Raw genomic sequence first — 17,349 nt, 5'->3', positions numbered from 1 at the left:
AGCTGGACATGGGGCTCGATCCTAGGACCCCGAGATCATGACCTGAGCTGAAGGCAGACATTTAACCGACTGAGCCACCCAGGCACCCCTGTTTTTACCTTATTTCTAAATAATGTGCTCATCCTGCTATTTCTTACCAATTTTAGAGGTGGTCTTTTTTTTAAATTTTTTTTTTTTAAGATTTTTATTTATTTGACAGACACAGCGAGAGAGGGAACACAAGCAGGGGGAATGGGAGAGGGAGAAGCAGGCTTCCGGCAGAGGAGGGAGCCCGATGAGGGGCTCGATCCCAGGACCCCGGGATCATGACCTGAGCCGAAGGCAGACGCTTAACAACTAAGCCACCCAGGCGCCCCAACCAATTTTAGAGGTTGTCTTAACCTGTCTCCTTCCCACCCCCCATGGAGAATTTGACTGCCTTACACTACTGTCCCACATTTCCTCTGCAGCCATTTCAGACTCAGAAATGGAAGTTGTGTGTCAAGAATGGCAAAGCAGCCATGCCGGCTCTGGAACACCCACCTGTACTGTAATTTGAGAGAGAAATAAACTTTAATTGGTGGGTTTTTTTTAAAGATTTTATTTATTTATTTGACAGAGAGAGACATATCGAGGAGGGAACACAAGCAGGGGGAGTGAGAAGCAGGCTTCCCACTAAGCAGGGAGCCCAATGCGGGGCTCAATCCTAGGACCCTGGGATCATGACCTGAGCCCAAGGCAGATGCTTAAGGACTGAGCCACCCAGGCACCCCCTTTAACTGTGTTTAAACCAATGTATTTAGGGTCTTTATTAAAGCAACCTAGTCTGTACTAAAACTGATAGAGGGATAGATAAGCTTATGAACGTAAAAGGGTTATTAGACTTGGTGAACAGGGGGAAGTAGATAGAAATCTTAGATAAAATTATCCATTCTGCATAAAAAGGCGTCAGGAAGGAACATCTATACAATGCCAAAGATTCTTCCTTGGGCAAAGGTCACTGAACCTAATGAATTGGCTCTTTGACCTTGGACAAGTCACTTAAACTTTCTCTGACTTTGGAATAAAAAGATTGAAGAAGTCCATCATTTTTTTTTTTTAAGATTTTATTTATTTATTTGAGAGAGAGAGAATGAGAGAGAGCACATGAGAGGGGGGAGGGTCAGAGGGAGAAGCAGACTCCCTGCCGAGCAGGGAGCCCGATGCGGGACTCGATCCAGGGACTCCAGAATCATGACCTGAGCCGAAGGCAGTCACTTAATCAACTGAGCCACCCACGCGCCCTGAAGAAGTCCATCTTTCAAGGATTCTCTTTTGCTCTGTCATTCTGTAAAAGGATATTGTTCTAGAAAAGACAGAAATGATAAAGAAAAGCTTCAAACATTAAGTACCTGAATTGATCCCTCAGAGATGGCATAATAGTATGTGGATCAACAGCAAGAGCAAATGAATGGGGGGTCCAGTAGTAGAGCTCTATTCTCTAGCTCTCCTTGCAAACTGGTTGATTATTAACTGACTTCTTTTTATTGAACCTTGCTAAAAGCAAGGACTGTCAGCCAACACAAACTTACATTCTGACCTTTTCTAAACTCCTTTCCTCAGAGCTACAAGCTTGATAATCTGCCTTCCAAGTTAACATAAGTGACACTTCCCAATACATGTGGAGTCACCAGCCTTCTAGCCTGCAATATGCTTATACCTGCCGATGGCATGCATAGCTTAGATCTTTGTTATTGTAGCACACCACTTTCAGGGATCAAGTTTTCCCTTTTAGGGACTACAGTAAGCTGTAATAGACCAAAAAAAAAAAAAAAAAAAACAGTAACTAAAGAAAGATAAACACTTTTTTTTCTCATATAACAGTCCAGAGGTAGATAAGCAATCTAGGGCCTGTTAGGCTGCTTCACTTCACAGGGTAATTCAGGGCCAAGGTTCTTTCTATGTTCTTGATCTGCAGTCACATGAGTCCTTCTAATAATCCTCATGGTTTAAACTGGCTCACCACCATCACAACTGAGTTCAACCCTAGAAGAAAGAAAAGTAGAGGGCAAGTAGCTTCTCTTTAAGAATTTACCTAAATACAGAGCTTGCCCAACTTCAATGTCTCCGTGGAACAAAAATAGTAAAAGATTTGTAGAAAGTCGGAGGTGATATAATTAGAAAAAACTCCTGACATATAGTTAGCCACTTAATCATCAGATCTCATTATAGTAATTATTCATTTGATAGGGCTTTACTTTCTCTCTTTTTAAAAAAAGATTTTTAGGGCGCCTGGGTGGCTCAGTTGGTTAAGCGACTGCCTTCGGCTCAGGTCATGATCCTGGAGTCCCTGGATCGAGTCCCACATCGGGCTCCCTGCTCGGCAGGGAGTCTGCTTCTCCCTCTGACCCTCCCCCCTCTCATGTGCTTGCTCTCTCTCATTCTCTCTCTCTCAAATAAATAAATAAAAAATCTTTAATAAAAATAAAAGATATTTATTTATTTATTTATTTATTTATTTGAGAGGGAGGAAGCAAGAGGGGGGAAGTTGGGGGAGCAAAGGGAGAGGGAGAGAATCTCAAGCAGCCTCCCCACTTAGCAGGGAGCCAGCCCTAGGACTCAACCTCACAATCTAAGATCACTACCTCAGCCAAAATCAAGAGTTAGATGCTCAACCGAGTGCCTCAAGCACCCCTGTCCTTTTCTCTTTTTTAAAAGATTTATTTTAGAGAGAGAGCGGGGGAAGGAGCAGAGAGAGAGGGAAAAAATCTCCAGCAGACTCCCTGCTGAGCAAGGAGCCCCAGAGGGGCTTGATCTCAGGACCCTGAGATTACAATCTGAGCAGAAACCAGGAGTCGGACGCCTAACTGAGCCACCCAGGTGCCCTTTTACTGGCCTTTCTAACATTGAGTTTTGGTTCTCAGAACAGATACATTGCAAGTGGAAATAAAAGTAATTGGCACGTAGTATTTACCATACAAGACTGAACCTTATATATCTTACTAGGTTCCCAGTAATAGTAATCACCACAATAACACACGTGCGGAACCTATTAATGTCAATGAAAACTGATTTTGTAACCCAGAGCTATTTACATTTTTCAGGAGATGCTTCCTGATAAGGACCACGCCTCAACCAAGATATTTTTGGTGTCCCTCAGATGATACAACGTTCTCATTCTACCTAACCTAAACAGGTATACTAAAGTGATCTACAGCGCCAACTATTTCATTCATTCTTTATCCGAGTTCTTTTCTCTCCCATGTGTCCATTTTTCCTGGATTCAGAGTTGGTCACTCAAGATCCGGCCGGGAGGATCTGGTTGCTAAGAGACAAGACGCTGGGAGGGTGGGGACGCTGCAATGCGACAAGCCTGGGAGTGAAAGCGAGAGGGGGAAGGGGAAGGCAAAGGCAAGGCGCAGCGGCCGCTAGCCTCAGCTGCTTGTCTGGCCACCCGCCCCAGTCCTGCAGGAGCTCGTTGCTCATTGGCTCCGCCGCTGCGGCGCTGGCCTGTGATTGGTGAGGCGGCGTGGGGGTCGGCGCTACCCTGCGAGCGGGTGGGGCGGTGTGTGTGGGCGCAGTGGCAGGGCTTGCGGGACGGGTCGCCGGAGTTTCATGGCGCGAGCGCTGGCTGTGCCGGCCGCTGCAGGTGACGGAGGCGCAGCGAGGGCCACGGCGGCCCTGGGTAGGTGAGCGAGACGCCGAGGGCCCTCGGGTGCCGGCGGGGGGCGGGAAGTGCGGCAAGGGACGGTACCGCTGGCAGGCAGCGGCTTCCCGCCGCGGCCTCCTTCCCCGCCGGTGCGGGCCGGGGTCCCGCCAGCCCAAACGCCCCCGAACGTCCCTGCGCGCAGCCTGCACTTCTCAGGCCCTGCCAGCCCCAGGTCCCCGCCGCCCGTCCCGCCCACGCACCAGCCGAGGGAACCCCGGCGTCTGCCCGCCAGGCCGCGCCCGGTGTCTCTGCCCGCATCTTCCCTCCGCCTCGCCCCGCTGCCCGGCGCCTTTGTCCGCTCCCCACCCGCTCCGCGCCTGGAGAGTTTCTGCCCCATGGGGGAGGCGGGGACACCACAGGCTGGGGAACCCTGAGGACCCCCCTCGAAGTGAGCCTCTGCGCCGAAGATTTGCAGGGCTTTGATCTATTCGTCCTGGGCTTCAGGTGTGATTTTATTTTCTCCTTCACGGTGAAAGCCAACTGCCTCGATTCTCATTGTGGTCAGGAAGCCTGGGCCAAGGCTTCTCTCCTAGGATGACTCTATTTAATAATCTCCCACCCTCTGTTATGCCGAAGGCCTTTGACCTGTCATACCGGCCCCTTCGTTTCGCACCTTTTCCTCTACCGAAGGAAAAAACTCTGTCTACAAAAGCCTTTTTCTATTTGAAAAAAGAAAAAAAGTCACATGCCAGTCGTGGACTTCCCTTTGGTCTTAATTAATTAGATTGGTTTTATTAATACATGTAAGTAAACAAGGTTGTGGGAATGGGGTGGAGGTAGCACATGAGGAGTGTTCTTAAAAAGCATGGTGCATTAAATAGAATTTTTATTTCTGGTAAATAACACGTTTCACCTTAAACATTAACATTAAAAAAAATATTTTTATCAGGAATGGGATTAGATTTAGTAGTAGTGTAATTTGAGCTTCAAATTTTTTCTTACTGCCACAGTTTTTGATAAGTCTACTTTTTTTCCGGAATGGAGTGCACTCTGACAGCTATTCCAAGGGAATTTATAAGAATATCATGTATATTATAAATGAGTATCACATTTGAAATATACATACAAATTTTTAAGTATTTGATATGAACAATATTTTTGATTAGCTAGCAGGTGCCAGCATGTTGCAGGCCACAATAAATATTTTATTTATTTATTTATTTATTATTTTTTTATATTTTTAAAGGTTTTATTTATTTATTTGAGAGAGTGAGCGAGATAGCATGGGGGGGTGCAGAGGGAGAGGGAGAAGCAGACTCCCCATTGATTGGGGGAGCCCAGGGGGCATGATCCCAGGATCCCGGGATCAAGACCTGAGCCGGAGGCAGACGCCTAACCAACTGAGCCAGCCAGGTGCCCCCACAATAAATATTTTAGAAATATTTTAGAAATTTTAAATGAATCTTTTTGGAATTGAAGGAAAAAAACAGCACCCTTGCCTGTTTTTTAGACTGTTTTCTACTGAGGTCCAAACAAATTGTAATAAAATACCCTATTCCTAACATACATCTCAAATTGTGTGGTATGAAAAGTGATGATGTGCTGGGCATATAAGTGGAGAACAATAAACCTCTGTAAAATCTATTTTCTTTCTTTTCTTTTCTTTTTTTTTTTCCGGCTCAGTGGGACCAAGCCCTGAGCCACCTCCAATCGGAGGGCACCAGAACCGAGTAAAGCTGTGGGACACAGTCCTGGGTGCCCCAAGATGGGTTTTTAAATATTTTTCAGTTAGTTTTTGTTTGTATGTATGTATGTATGTATTTATTTATTTTTAAGATTTTATTTATTTATTTGACAGAGACACAGTGAGAGAGGGAACACAAGCAGGGGGAGTGGGAGAGGGAGAAGCAGGCTTCCCACGGAGCAGGGAGCCCTTCGCGGGGCTCGATCCCAGGACCCTGGGATCACGACCTGAGCCGAAGGCAGACGCTCAACGACTGAGCCACCCAGGCGCCCCTGTAAAATCTATTTTCAGCTGGGCTCAAGGAAGTGTTTTACAATTATTAAACTGCATTTTATTAAACTAAAATTAAATTGACCCTTGAAAATGTGAGGGTTAAGGGTACTGATCCCCCACAGTCAAAAATACTTGTATAACTTTCAACTCCCCAAAAACTTAAGTACTAATAGTCTACTCTTGACCACAAACCTTACTGATAACGTAAACAGTCTGTTTGTTTTTTTTTTAAAGATTGTATTTATTTATTTGACAGAGACAGACATAGCGAGAGAGAGAACACAAGCAGGGGGAGTGGGAGAGGGAGAAGCAGGCTTCCCGTGGAGCAGGGAGCCCGATGTGGGGCTCGATCCCAGGACCCTGGGATCATGACCTGAGCCAAAGGCAGACGCTTAACGACTGAGCCACCCAGGCGCCCCACGTAAACAGTCTATTAACACATATTTTGTATATGTATTATATACTGTATTCTTACAATAAAGTAAGCTAGAGAGAAAATGTTACTAAGAAAAGCATAAGGAAGATCAAATACATTTACAGTACTGTACCAAAAAAAGTCTGGGTATAAGTGGACTTGCACAGTTCAAACCTGTGCTGTTCAATGGCCAACTGTACACAGTAACAGCTATTATGTCTTCTTCCTCTGACCCTCCATGGCTCCCCTCTGCTTTGGCTTTCAGTAAGTGATATTAAAGTTATCTGTTTGACTGCTAGTATCCCTCACCAGACCATAAATTCCTTGAGGATGGGGACCATGCCATATTTATTGACTCATCACATATCAGAACTACATCTATTTGGGATGCCATCTAGAGCCTTTTTTTTTTTTTTAAGATTTTATTTATTTATTTAAGAGAGAGTGTGTGTATAAGTGGGCAGGGGGTAGAGGGAGAGGGAGAAGCAGACTCCCCGCTGAGCAGGAAGCTCCGTGCAGGGCTCAATCCCAGGACCCCAAGATCATGACCTGAGCCAAGGGCAGATGCTTAACCGACTGAGCCACCCCGGCGCCCCTTATTTATGTATTTTAGAGAGAGTATGCATGGTGGTGGGGGGAAATAGGCCCAGAGGGAGAAGGAGAGAAGCAGACTCCTCACTGAGATCATGAACGGAGATGAAATCAAGAGTTAGACCCAACCAACTGAGCCACTCAGGCACCCCTAGAGCCTTTTTTTCTTGGTGATTCTATTGCCTGAACATCTTGGACACCCTTGGTAGCTGGATATGTTATTCAAGGGCTCCTGGATTGAACTAGAGGAGGATGTAGTGGGTGGGGAGCCAGGTAACAAAGCAAGAGGAGCTTCCACTGTGCAGGAGTGAGTGTGTGTGTGTGTGTGTGTGTGTGTAGGTGCTTTGGCTTTTCATATTTGAGTGGCAGGGTGTGTTTGGATGTGTAAGGATTAAATCTTATTGGTCAATTGTCATGTTTTTTCTGAAGACAAGGAAAAAGAAAAGAACAATCCAAAAAAATTGCTTCAAACAAATAGAAATAATACTAATTATAATTGTTGATAGAATGTCCCACCATTTATAACTAATAATCACATGACTCAATGACAATGATTATGGTTATCCTATAATGTCAGATTAACTTGTTTTTAAGTTTCATTTGTTTACATTAGTAAAAATTAAATATACTCAGCCTTCATTGTTTGTAGCATGGACATTCACTCACAGAAGAATAAAGCAAATATTGCTTAGGACTAGAAGGAAATTACAGTTCTTTTTAACCAGGTTTTTTTTTGTATTTTGTTTTGTTTTGTTTTGTTTTAGTTAAACTCTACTGTCCATGAATTGCTAATCAAGGTTTAAATCAAGCACACTTAGAGATTTTTTTTAAAAAGATATATTTTATTCAACCTTTCCCCCCAGTGTTTTATTATGAAAAATTTTGAACATATAGCAAAGTTAAAAAAAATGTTGTAGTGAACCCCTGTATACCCACCACTTACATTCTACCATTAATATTTTATTATACTTTTTTATCAGATAATTTATCCATCTGTCCATCCTATGTGTCTATCCATCCACCAATCCATATATTCAAATGTTATAATATTTGAAGAGATTTGAGCTGCATATTCTATTTATTTTAGGTCAGTTTTATTTTTCCTTTATAGGTAGCATATAATTCTTAGGAATAAATTATAACTGATTTATAGTGTTCTAAAAACACTTGGATTTCAGATGTAAATATATCTATTTGTCTTTATTTCTAGTTCTAAAAGATGAGTCGTGGATATTCAGAGAACAACAATTTCTTGAACAATAACAACCAAATGGTATTGGACATGATCCTTTATCCATTAATTGGAATCCATCAGACCATCAACTGGGAAACTGTGGCAAGGCTTGTGCCTGGATTAACACCCAAAGAGGTAAATAACTGTCCCCCAGATTGCTCCTGGAAAAATCAGAAAATGATCAATTTAAAGAAACAGCTACTAAGAAAGGAAAAAAAATTCAGTTTTACATATTCATACGCATGAATTCTGAATGTGCATATGGTATGATTTGACTAGATACAAACTACATAAATTATATATTAATCCATCTGGTATGTTTAAATTCAACTGTTTATATAACAACTGAAAATTCACTAATAATATCTAATTTTATTATTGTTATTATTATTTTTTTAAGATTTTATTTACTTATTTGACAGAGAGAGACACAGCGAGAGAGGGAACACAAGCAGGGGGAGTGGGAGAGGGAGAAGCAGGCTTCCTGCCAAGCGGGGAGCCCAATGCAGGGCTCGATCCCAGGACCCTGGGATCATGACCTGAGCCAAAGGCAGACGCTTAATGACTGAGCCACCCAGGCGCCCCTAATAATATCTAATTTTAAGTAACGGAACTGATACTGTAAAATTATGGGTAGATAAAGTTTTTGTAAATCAAATTATATGTTTGTTTGTTTTTAAGATTTTATTTATTTATTTGACAGAGAGAGACCGAGCGAGAGAGGGAACACAAGCAGGGGGAGTGGGAGAAGGAGAAGCAGGCTCCCCGCTGAGCAGGGAGTCTGATGCAGGGCTCGATTCCAGGACTCTGGGATCATGACCTGAACTGAAGGCGGATGCTTAACAACTGAGCCACCCAGGCGCCCCTAATTAGAAAACTTTTTGGAAGTTGTAAAATCGCAACTTTGACAGCTCGCCAATACAAAACAGCATCAGGCTGCATGTGCAGCACTCACATCCACTGTGATGCAAATACATAGGCACAAACATTTGAAAACCTCATTACGTCTTTTATTTACTTATTTATTTATTTTTAAAATATTTTATTTATTTGTCAGAGAGAGAGAGCACAAGCAGGGAGAGTGGCAGGCAGAGGGAGAAGCAGGCTCTCTGCTGAGTAAGGAGCCCGAAGCAGGACTCGATCCCAGGACCCTGGGATCATGACCTGAGCCGAAGGCAGATGCTTAACCGACTGAGCCACCCCAGCATCCCTCTCATTAAGTCTTTTAATGTAGTCAAACTGACTGAGCCTCCCAGGCGCCCCCACCATCTTCTCTTGCAGCCAAGCAAACCAATACCCACAAGAAATTACTTGCCCTCATTTATGTTATAGGTCTTTGTGAAATGATGAGGGAACCTTTTTTTTTCCACTACCTAATTTATACTTTTTTAAACCTTTTGGTTAAGTTTTGAAACTTGTTAAGTTTTTTTAATTAATTAATTAATTTATTTTTATTATGTTATGTTAGTCACCATACAGTATATCATTAGTTTTTGATGTAGTGTTCCATGATTTATTGTTTGTGTATAACACTCAGTGCTCCATGCAATACATGCCCTCCTTAATACTTGTCACTGGGCTAACCCATCCCCCCACCCCCCTCCCCTCTAAAACCCTCAGTTTGTTTCCCAGAGTCCATAGTCTCTCATGGTTCGTCTCCCCCTCTGATTCCCCCCTTCATTTTTCCCTTCCTTCTCCTAATATCCTCTATGCTATTCCTTATGTTCCACAAATAAGTGAAACCATATGGTAATTGACTTTCTCTGGTTGACTTATTTCACTTAGCATAATCTCCTCCAGTCCCATCCATGTTGATGCAAAAGTTGGGTATTCATCCATTCTGATGGCTGAGTAATATTCCATTGTATATATGGACCACATCTTCTTTATCCATTCATCTGTTGAAGGGCATGAAACTTGTTAGGTTTTAAAATGGGGCAAACCTGTTAATTCAACTACTGTTCTGACTTTTTATTGTGAATATCTTCAAACATCTAGAAAAGTTGAAAGAATAGTACTACCACCCCTATATCCTTATATAGATGCCCTATTTGCTTCATTTCTTTATGAAATTTTTTTTTGTGATACTTAAAAGTGTCAGACACCATGACACTTCACCCCATAGACTGCATCATACATCTCCTTAAAATAAGGACATTATTTCATAACCACAGTACCATGGTTTAACCCAAGAAATTAACAATAACTCTGTCATATCATCTGATATTCACTGTGTGTCCAAATTCACCCAATTGTTGAATTATTTTTTTAACTAAAATACAACTAAATGTGAATCAGATTATTTTTAAGTAGTGTTAATTTTTAAATAATTCTTTAAAGTTTATTTATTTGAGAGAGAGAGAGAGCACATGTATGAGCACACAAGAAGGGACAGAGGGAAAGAGCCTCAAGCAGACTCCCTGCTCAGTGTGGGCCACTGCAGTGCAGGCCTCAATCTCACGACCCTGAGATCTTGACCTGAGCTGAAATCAAGAGTCAGATGCTTAACCGACTGAGCCACCCAGGCACCCCTAAATAATTTTTTATTACTAAACAAAACATGTCCTTAAAGAACACACACACACAAAGGAAATAAGGAAAAATTAGAATAAGCCTGACCCGATCTAAAGTAAGTTGTTAACACCTTGTATATATCCTTCCAGATACTTTTCTTTTCTTTCTTTTTTTTTTTTTTAAGATTTTATTTATTTATTTGTCAGAGAGAGGGAGCACAAGCAGGGGGAGCTGCAGGCAGAGGGAGAAGCAGGCTCCCTGCTGAGTAAGGAGCCCCATGTGGGACTCGATCCCAGGACCCCAGGATCATGACCTAAGCTGAAGGCAGACGCTTAACCGACTGAGCCACTTTGGCTTAACCAACTGAGCCTTCCAGGCGCCCCCAGATACTTTTCTATACATACAAGAATTGTTAAGATGGACATACAGCAAATGTACTGTTTTGCTGCTTACTTTTTCACTTAACATATTATAGACATCTTTATGTGTCAGTTAATAGACCTGCAACATTTGAGCTATGAGCTATATCATAATTTATTAAGCCAGTCCCTTTTGTTGGATATGTAAGCTATTATTTCCAACTTTTGGCTGCTACAAATACCACTGTTAAAATATCTTATTCTTCTAAAAAGAAACCAAACTTATTCTTCTTTCCTTAGGGGATAATGCATTTTTAAGGCTTTTGTTACATATTGCCAACCAGAAGGGCCATCAGTGTTATATTCCAGTCAACATGGCTCAGTCTTGATCCCTGTACTTTTTATATCACATATTATTTGTGTGTGTGTGTGTCTTTTCAAAAGTCTCATTTATATATATTTTTAATACGTGTTATCTCATTGCAGTTTTAATTTACTTTAAATCCTAAAGAGGTTGAACATTTTATATTTTATTGTACCATGTCCTTTTTCTATTTGTGAATTTGTTTTGTTACTAGTTTTTTTAAAAGATTTTATTGATTTATTTGAGATAGAGCAGAGCGAGAGAGAGAGAGAGAGAGAGAGCATGAGCAGGGGGGAGGGGCAGAGGGAGAAGCTGACTCTTGGCTGAGCAGGGAGCCCAACATGGGGCTCGATCCCTGAAGTCAGGGATCATGACCTGAGCCAAAAGGTAGACAGTTAACTGAATGAGCCACCCAGGTAACCCAATGTTTTGTTACTAGTTTTAAATAATGGTTTTCCATATATTAAATATATTAACCCTTGATCTAGCTTTTATCAGTTTTTTCAGCCTATTAAGTTATTAATGATAGTCTCTTATATACAGATGTTTAAAAGTTTAAAATGTTTAATGTAAAATCTATGAATCTTTTATTTTGAAATCTGCCTTTTTTATCCTGTTTAGAAAATCCTTCTTACCTGAAGGCTATGTATAATATGTAGTCACCTACATTTTCCTGACTGCTTTTATTTTCTACATTTAAATCTTAACTCCACCTGGAGTTTATTTTAGTTTTAACTTTTTTCCTAATGACTAGTTAATTGTCTCAACATTTATTGAATATTTCATTCTTTTTTTTCTTTTCAAATTTTTTGTTCAAATTCTAGTTAGTTAACATAGTGCAATATTGGTTTCAGGAGTAGAATTCAGTGATTCATCACTTACATACAACACCCAGTGCTCATCATAACAAGTGCCATCCTTAATACCCATCACCCATTTAACCCATCCCCCCATCCCTTCCCTACATCAACCCTCATTTTTTTCTGTATCTTTTTAAGAGTCTCTTATGGTTTGTTTTCCTCTCTTCTTTTTTGATCCCTCCCATATGTTCATCTGTTTTGTTTCCTTTTTTTTTTTTTTAAGATTTATTATTTATTTTAGAGAGGGAGCGCTTGCAAGGAGCAGAGAGTGGGGAGGAACAGAGGGAGAGGAAGAGGGAGAAAAGCAGACACCCCACTGAGCAGGGGCTGCTCGATCCCACAACCGTGAGATCATGACCTGAGCCAAAATCAAGAGTTGAATGCTTAACTGACTGAGCCACCCAGGCGCCCCCATCTGGTTTGTTTCTTAAATTCCACATATGAGTGAAATAATAAGCTATTTATCTTTGACTGATTTATTTCGCTTAGCACAATACTATCTAGCTCCATGCACATTGTTGCAGATAGCAAGATTTCATTCTTTTTATGGCTGAGTAATATTCCATTGTGTGTGTGTGTGTGTGTGTGTGTGTGTATACACCACATCTTTATCCATTCATCAGTTGATGGACATTTGGGCTCTTTCCATAGTTTGGAAAATAATTTCATTCTTTATTACTGGTTTGAAATTCAAATCTTTCTACATTTACTGTTCTGATCTGTTGATCTCTTTATCTAATCCTGTTGATAGTTCTGTGTTCAGTTATTTTCAATATTGCTTTAATATCTGGTAGACAAAAATTTTGTGTGTGTTTTTTTAAGCTTTTTGAATGTTCTCTCAATCTCCTGGATTATCATTTTTTTCCATTTTGACAATGATGTGTTGGTATTTTGAAAGTGGAAAAAGGACAGATGAAGAGTTTTCATGTGTTTAACTTAGCTGAAATAATGTATCTAATTTTTCCAAAGAGACTATTTTTACATTCCCACCAGAAATCTCAGACGGTTCCAGTTTCTTCACATCCTTGTCAACACTTTTATTATCTGTGTTTTTGATTATAGCCTCCCTGATGGGTATGAAGTAGTAATTCATTATGATTTTGATTTACGTTTTCCTGATGGCTAATGATGTTCAGTATCTTGGCATGTGCTTATTGGCCATTTATAGATCTTCTCTGGAGGAATGTCTATTTAGATCCTTTACCCATTTTTAAATTGGGTTGGCTTTTTTTTTCCAAAACTTTTTTAACATTTTATTTTTAGATAATCTCTACACCCAACCATGGGGCTTGAACTCACAACCCTGAGATCAGGAGTCACATGCTCCACCAACTGAGCCAGCCAGGCACCCCTTGTCTTTTTATTATTGAGTAATAAGAGTTCTTAATATATTCTAGATGCAAATCCTTTGTCAGATATATGACTTGCAAATATTTTCTCCTATTGTGTGTGTTGTCTTTTCATTTTCTTGATGGTGTCCTTTGAAGCACAGAGTTGTAAATTTTGAGGAGGTCTGGTTTATCTAATTTTTCTTTGTTGCTTGTGCTTTTAATGTCATAGCTAAGAAACTATCACCTAATCCAAGGTTGTTTTCTCCTAAGAGTTTTATAGTGTTAGCTCTTATATTTAGTCTTCGATCTATTTTGAGCTAATTTTTCTATGTGTTTTAGGTAAAGGGTCCAGCCTCATTCTTTTACATATAGATATCATGTAATTTTTGTTTAAACACAAAGGACATTTTTTTAAAAAGATTTTATTTATTTATTTGACAGAGAGAGACAGCTAGAGAGGGAACACAAGCAGGGGGAGTGGGAGAGGGAGAAGCAGACTTCCCTCTGAGCAGGGAGCCCGATGTGGGGCTCGATCCTAGGACCCTGGGATCATGACCTGAGCTGAAGGCAGACGCTTAATGACTGAGCCACCCAGGTGCCCCCACAAAGAACATTTTTTTAAAAGATTTTATTTATTTGTTTGTCAGAGAGAGAGAGCACAAGCAGGGGGAGCGCAGGCAGAGGGAGAAGCAGGCTCCCTGCTAAGTGAGGAGGCTGATGTGGGACTCGATCCCAGGACCCTGGGATCATGACCTGAGCTGAAGGCAGAAGCTTAACTTACTGAGCCACCCAGGCGTCCCAAACACAAAGAACATTTAACAATATGATTTAAATTATTTATAGTTCACTTGCTTCTTTGTTTAAGCAATCACATATTTAAAAATTCATAATTTTCATTTTTTAAATATTAGAAATTGCTGTAAAGCTTGTTAGATAAATCTACACTCATTTTCCAATATAGCTATACACTTTACTTAAAATATATCAAAGGAACCTGTGTTTTAAAAGCCTACCTATCACTTTACTGTTACAAAAAATAAATTCATTTTGAAGGAAAAACGGATTCAATAAAACCATTTATGTTTTTTATCTTTGTCAACTGATAATAAATACAAACCACAGGGAAATATGGTAGATAAAGGCATTTTTCATTTTCCTATAACAGCATAAACATATTATGCCATTGGGTTAAAGCATATTTTAAAAAGTTCTATGGGCTCCAGGGTGGCACAGTTGGTTAAGCATCTAACTCTTGGTTTTGGTTTAGATAACGATCTCAGGATCATGAGATCTGGCTTTGCAGGGCTGCTTAAGATCTCTCTCTCCTTCTCCCTCTGCTCCTCATCTCCGCCCCCCACCACTACCCCCACCCCCTGCTTGCACACATGCACATATACTCTCTTTCTCTCAAAAGAAAAAGTTCTACCCTGAATTTTAAAAAAGAAAAAAATGTCAGAAGCTTTTGTATATTGAAATGTGTGCTAATTTTCTAGGTACTACCCAGCAGATTAGAATTCACTTGTAAAAAATGATTATAGAAAAATATCATCAAATAGAAGGCAAGAAAATAATCTTATTTTTTAATTAAGGAAGACCGGCATTTCCTTCTTTTTATGTCATTACAGTGTGCAAAAAGGTTTGATGAACTGAAGAGCAGTGGAAGTTCCCCTGTTGACAACCAGTATAGTCCTCTAATGGCTGCTGGAGAGAGTCCTGTGGAAACTTTAGCCACGTATATCAAATCCTCCCTTCTTGACATGCAAGGAGAATTTCAGGAGACTCCAGTTGGTCAAGATGCAATTTCCAAAGCAAGTAAGGCTTGAAAACAAAATGCAGTACTTGTCCTTATGATAATTTGCAAAATATGCAGTTCAATCAACTTTTCTTTATGTATTTAAAGGCTAATATAAACATTGCTAGGAAATCTATTAGGATTTGTATCTTCCTGATTTTTAGAAATGTGTCTTTGCTATATTTGAAAAATGTTTTAATGTTAATATACAGGTCAAACACTATCACCAAAAAAAGCTTTTTATTATATTAAAATTTACTGCTCCAGTCTGTTAGCCTGATTATGTCATAAATTTAAAAAGATTTGACCTACAATTTCTACTTAATTTTTTTTTACTGAGAAAATGTTGCTTGTTCCTCATATTATCTACCTTTTATGTAGTCAACATTAGCTTCAAATGACGCAGTGGCAGGATAGAAAAGATGTTTTCTGCAGCTGGAAATAATAACTGATTGTAGAAATCCTGAGTGTAGTGAATGATTTAAATCTCAGCAGCAGCAGTCAGAATACTGACATAAAAATTTACTTCAGAAAGAGAGAACTATATTGTTGGCTTTTGAACACTTGACCCCTGTCTATTCACACCACATCATTTTTTAAATATTCAGTGTAATGTTAGCAATGTGTGATCCTTTTTTTCTACTGTTTCTTCCATATACGTTTAGAAATATTAAGGGAAATGGCACCTAACAGAGTACCATCTTTAACTAGCCTTGGAAACCATGCATTTACAGTATAACCATTCAGTAAGTAAAAACCCGTTCTCAGCTAGAAACGCTAACCTCCCCCTTTGTTTTTGTATGTGTTTGTTTCTGTATTTAAGGAAGACATAGTATAGCTTCCACAAGGAATTGTTCTTCAGAAAGTGAAAATTGTACTACTCGTAATGGTGGAGAAAAGACTGAAGAATCTGAAGGGTAGGAGGCTGGTTCTTTGCTAGATAAGATTTAATATGAATATCAACTTTAAGTTATAAAATATATGATTGGTGATTGTATATATCAGTTACCATAATTTAGGAATTTCACATTACACAATTGTTCAAATTGTTGGAATAAAGGGTAGTTCATTGAACTATAACAGTTGCTTGATGGCTAAACATATGGCTTATTCATTTTATAATTAAATTGGGTTACAGTTTTCCATTTAAAAAAAATTCATTTTCATATTTGTAAATTTTAGGAATAACCTCTACTAATATAAAACTTTGAAAAGCAAATTTTAAAACCCAAAGAAAAATCCCTTCCATTAGTTCTCCAATTTTATGAAACTAGATGTGTATTTTGGAAACAGTCTCATTATAGAAACATTTAAGAATTAGAATACACCTTTCAGTATATTGCAAGTTTTGATTGTTTTGTATATTTTACATACAGTAGATTAGACATATTTTAAGTATTCACCTTGATGAGTTTTAACAAATGGGTACACCATGTAAGCATCACTCAAATGAAGATATAGAATATTTTCATATCTGAAAGTTCTTTTCTGTATTTTCAGTTCTCATAGTTTCTTTTCTAACAGTTTTATTCATATATAATTCATATACCATAAAATTTACCCTTTTGAAAAAAGTTCTGGAGATGGATGGTGGTGATGATTGTACAACGTGTACTTAATGCCATTGAACTGTACATTTACAAGGGCTAATATGACAGATTTTATGTTATGTGTATTTTACCACAGTAAGAAAAATTCACCCTTTTGAAGTGTATAGTTCAGTGATTTTTAATTTATTCACATAGATTTTTAACTGATAGTTTTGTTTGTGTAGCACAAAAATTTATCAGATAATTTTTTACTGGAATTATCTAGTATTTCAAAAGCCACAGAAACATTATGCTTCATTATACCAGCCATTACCTGTTTATATTTTGACCGTAATTTCTTTGGAAGAACAATTTGCGAAGTTATTTAAATTCCTTTGACTTTGACAAGAATGTTGGTTAATAATCCTTTTTCTGGTAGCCCAGTTTTGTTTCAATTGTAATTTTATTAGAAAGTTATGGAGTTCCTTTGAACACATTAAATTCATATTCTATTTATTCTCTTTTGTAATGATGTGAGGGTAGTTGTGGATCCCACTGATACTGCTTTTTGAGGTGATATAATTTTCAAGGGAAAGTAAATTCAAGGAGTATATAATTTTGAAGCAGTCGTTCTGATGGATTATCTAAACTTATTCTTAAATTATTTTTTAAATATGCTAATAAGCACGTTGTAGTCTTAAGAATCCTTTAACTACATTTACTAATTTATATTTGA

General features: G+C 39.2%; 1 protein-coding gene across 15 annotated transcripts in view; it reads left to right on the top strand.

The window, feature by feature from the left end:
- The first annotated feature begins 3,056 nt into the window (after positions 1–3,056).
- KIAA1841 (KIAA1841 ortholog) overlaps positions 3,057–17,349 on the top strand; it is a 50,500-nt gene continuing 36,207 nt past the window's right edge. For 10 of the 15 annotated variants that reach the window (XR_004300305.1, XR_004300304.1, XR_004300306.1 and 7 more), the window contains exons 1-4: positions 3,519–3,647; positions 7,841–7,999; positions 14,918–15,104; positions 15,908–16,001. Coding sequence is in view for 10 of the 15 variants with exons in the window: in XM_032410914.1 (XP_032266805.1) it covers positions 7,850–7,999; positions 14,918–15,104; positions 15,908–16,001 (431 nt within the window). In the remaining 5 variants the exon portion in view is untranslated. Of the gene's footprint in view, positions 3,155–3,518; positions 3,648–3,684; positions 4,112–7,840; positions 8,000–14,917; positions 15,105–15,749; positions 15,831–15,907; positions 16,002–17,349 lie in introns of those variants that run through there. The other 5 variants (XM_032410911.1, XM_032410910.1, XM_032410912.1 and 2 more) reach the window with 5 other exon arrangements.

Source organism: Phoca vitulina, unplaced genomic scaffold, assembly GCF_004348235.1.
Source record: "Phoca vitulina isolate PV1807 unplaced genomic scaffold, GSC_HSeal_1.0 scaffold12, whole genome shotgun sequence".
In the NCBI taxonomy this organism is placed as follows: Eukaryota; Metazoa; Chordata; class Mammalia; order Carnivora; family Phocidae; genus Phoca; species Phoca vitulina.
Note: the sequence above shows the minus strand (reverse complement) of the source record. Positions and strands in the feature narration are given on the sequence as shown.